Genomic DNA, 1,671 nt, shown 5'->3' with positions numbered 1-1,671 from the left:
CCAAATCCACTGTTCATACTATCCCAACCACGTTTCCCAAATCCACTGTTCATACTATCCCAACCACGTTTTCCAAATCCACCGTTCATGCTATCCCATGCCCGTTTGCCAAATCCACTGTTCATACTGTCCCATGATCGTTTTCCAAAGCCTCCTGCCATTTTGTCCCATGCCCGCTTTCCAAACCCACTGTTCATACTATCCCAAGAGCGTTTACCAAATCCACTATTCATGCTGTCCCATCCTCTTTTGCCGAATCCGCCTGCCATGTTATCCCATGCCCGTTTTCCAAACCCACTATTCATACTATCCCAAGAGCGTTTTCCAAACCCGCTGTTCATACTGTCCCAACCCCTTTTGCCGAAACCACCTGCCATCTTGTCCCATGCTCTTTTTCCAAATCCTCCCGCCATGCTATCCCAAGATCGTTTGCCGAATCCACCGTTCATACTATCCCAGCCTCTCTTGCCGAAGCCACCAGCCATATTGTCCCAAGCTCTTTTTCCAAATCCTCCTGACATGCTGTCCCATCCTCGTTTCCCGAATCCCCCGGCCATACTGTCCCAGCCACGTTTTCCGAACCCTCCCGCCATGTTATCCCACGCTCTTTTGCCAAATCCACCGTTCATATTGTTCCATCCCCGTTTCCCGAACCCGCCTGCCATATTATTCCATCCCCGTTTCCCGAATCCCCCCGCCATATTATTCCAACCCCGTTTTCCGAATCCACCTGCCATGTTGTTCCACCCCCGTTTACCGAACCCACCTGCCATATTGTTCCACCCCCGTTTACCGAACCCTCCCGCCATGTTGTTCCATCCTCTCTTGTCAACGTCTGCGTCCTCTTCCTCCTCTTCCTCACCCTCTTCCTGTTCGACCTCGTCACTCCCGGCCCGCTTGCCCCAGCCGCCGCCCATGGCGTCCCATGAGCGCTTGCCCCAGCCCGGCTGGTACTGGCTCCATGTGCGCTTGTCCTCATCGAGGTCTGTCAGCTCCACCTGTAACAAAACACATCATCACTCGAAAGAAAGCGATTATGAAATTTTAAGTGAACTAATAGTTGTCTTATAGAATCTTTCTCTAATCCAGGAGTGTGTATACCCGAGACCTCACGATTATCCCAATGCCTTTTTTGACCTAATTGTGACCCGTTCCTTGGAGATGCTTCACTCTGCAGTCAGGCCCCCCGCCCCCCGTGCACGTCTCTTTCCCCCAGTGCAGCCCAATATGCTCTCTGTTTGTCCTGCCCCTGCCCGGCCCGGCCCGCCACAGATGGCAGCCCGGGGACCCCAGCCGGCTCGGCATGGCCCACCTGTTGGCGTCCCTGGGCTGGGCTGGGCCGGACGGGCCGGACACGCCGGACACGCCAGGGGAGCAAAGGGAAAGCGAGCAGGCTGCTCTCCCTACCAGCCAACTTCTCCCTCCGGCGCGTTCTCAGGGTCTGCGCAACGCTTTTTTTTACGCCATAGTTTTGCTTTGCTCCCACATCCTCATCCGATTCCTCTACCTCTCCCTATTCTGTCTTCGCCCCCGGAAGAGAAGGGAGTGTAGGTAGGGTTGTGGGGGAGCCGGGAGCCGAAGCAGCCGGACGCTGCTCGGTAGGGGGTGGGAGGCCATTCCGTTCCGTTCGCTTCACTTAGACTTTCTTTAATCCCGCTTATTGCCCTAAAC

At 55.1% G+C, this 1,671-nt stretch overlaps 1 protein-coding gene across 1 annotated transcript; it reads right to left on the bottom strand.

Annotated features, from left to right (window-relative positions):
* Positions 1-19: 19 nt before the first annotated feature.
* LOC127751759 (prothoracicostatic peptide-like) lies at positions 20-521 on the bottom strand (the record flags this gene model as incomplete). Its single annotated transcript, XM_052275786.1, has 1 exon — positions 20-521. A coding segment is annotated over exon 1 (502 nt), but the record flags the coding sequence as incomplete, so codon positions are not given.
* Positions 522-1,671: the final 1,150 nt, after the last annotated feature.

The sequence above is a fragment of the Frankliniella occidentalis genome, unplaced genomic scaffold (genome assembly GCF_000697945.3).
Source record: "Frankliniella occidentalis isolate FOCC.00 unplaced genomic scaffold, Focc_3.1 Scaffold913, whole genome shotgun sequence".
NCBI classification, from domain to species: Eukaryota; Metazoa; Arthropoda; class Insecta; order Thysanoptera; family Thripidae; genus Frankliniella; species Frankliniella occidentalis.
The sequence above is the reverse complement of the archived record's forward strand: the minus strand, read 5'-3'. Positions and strand labels throughout refer to the sequence as shown.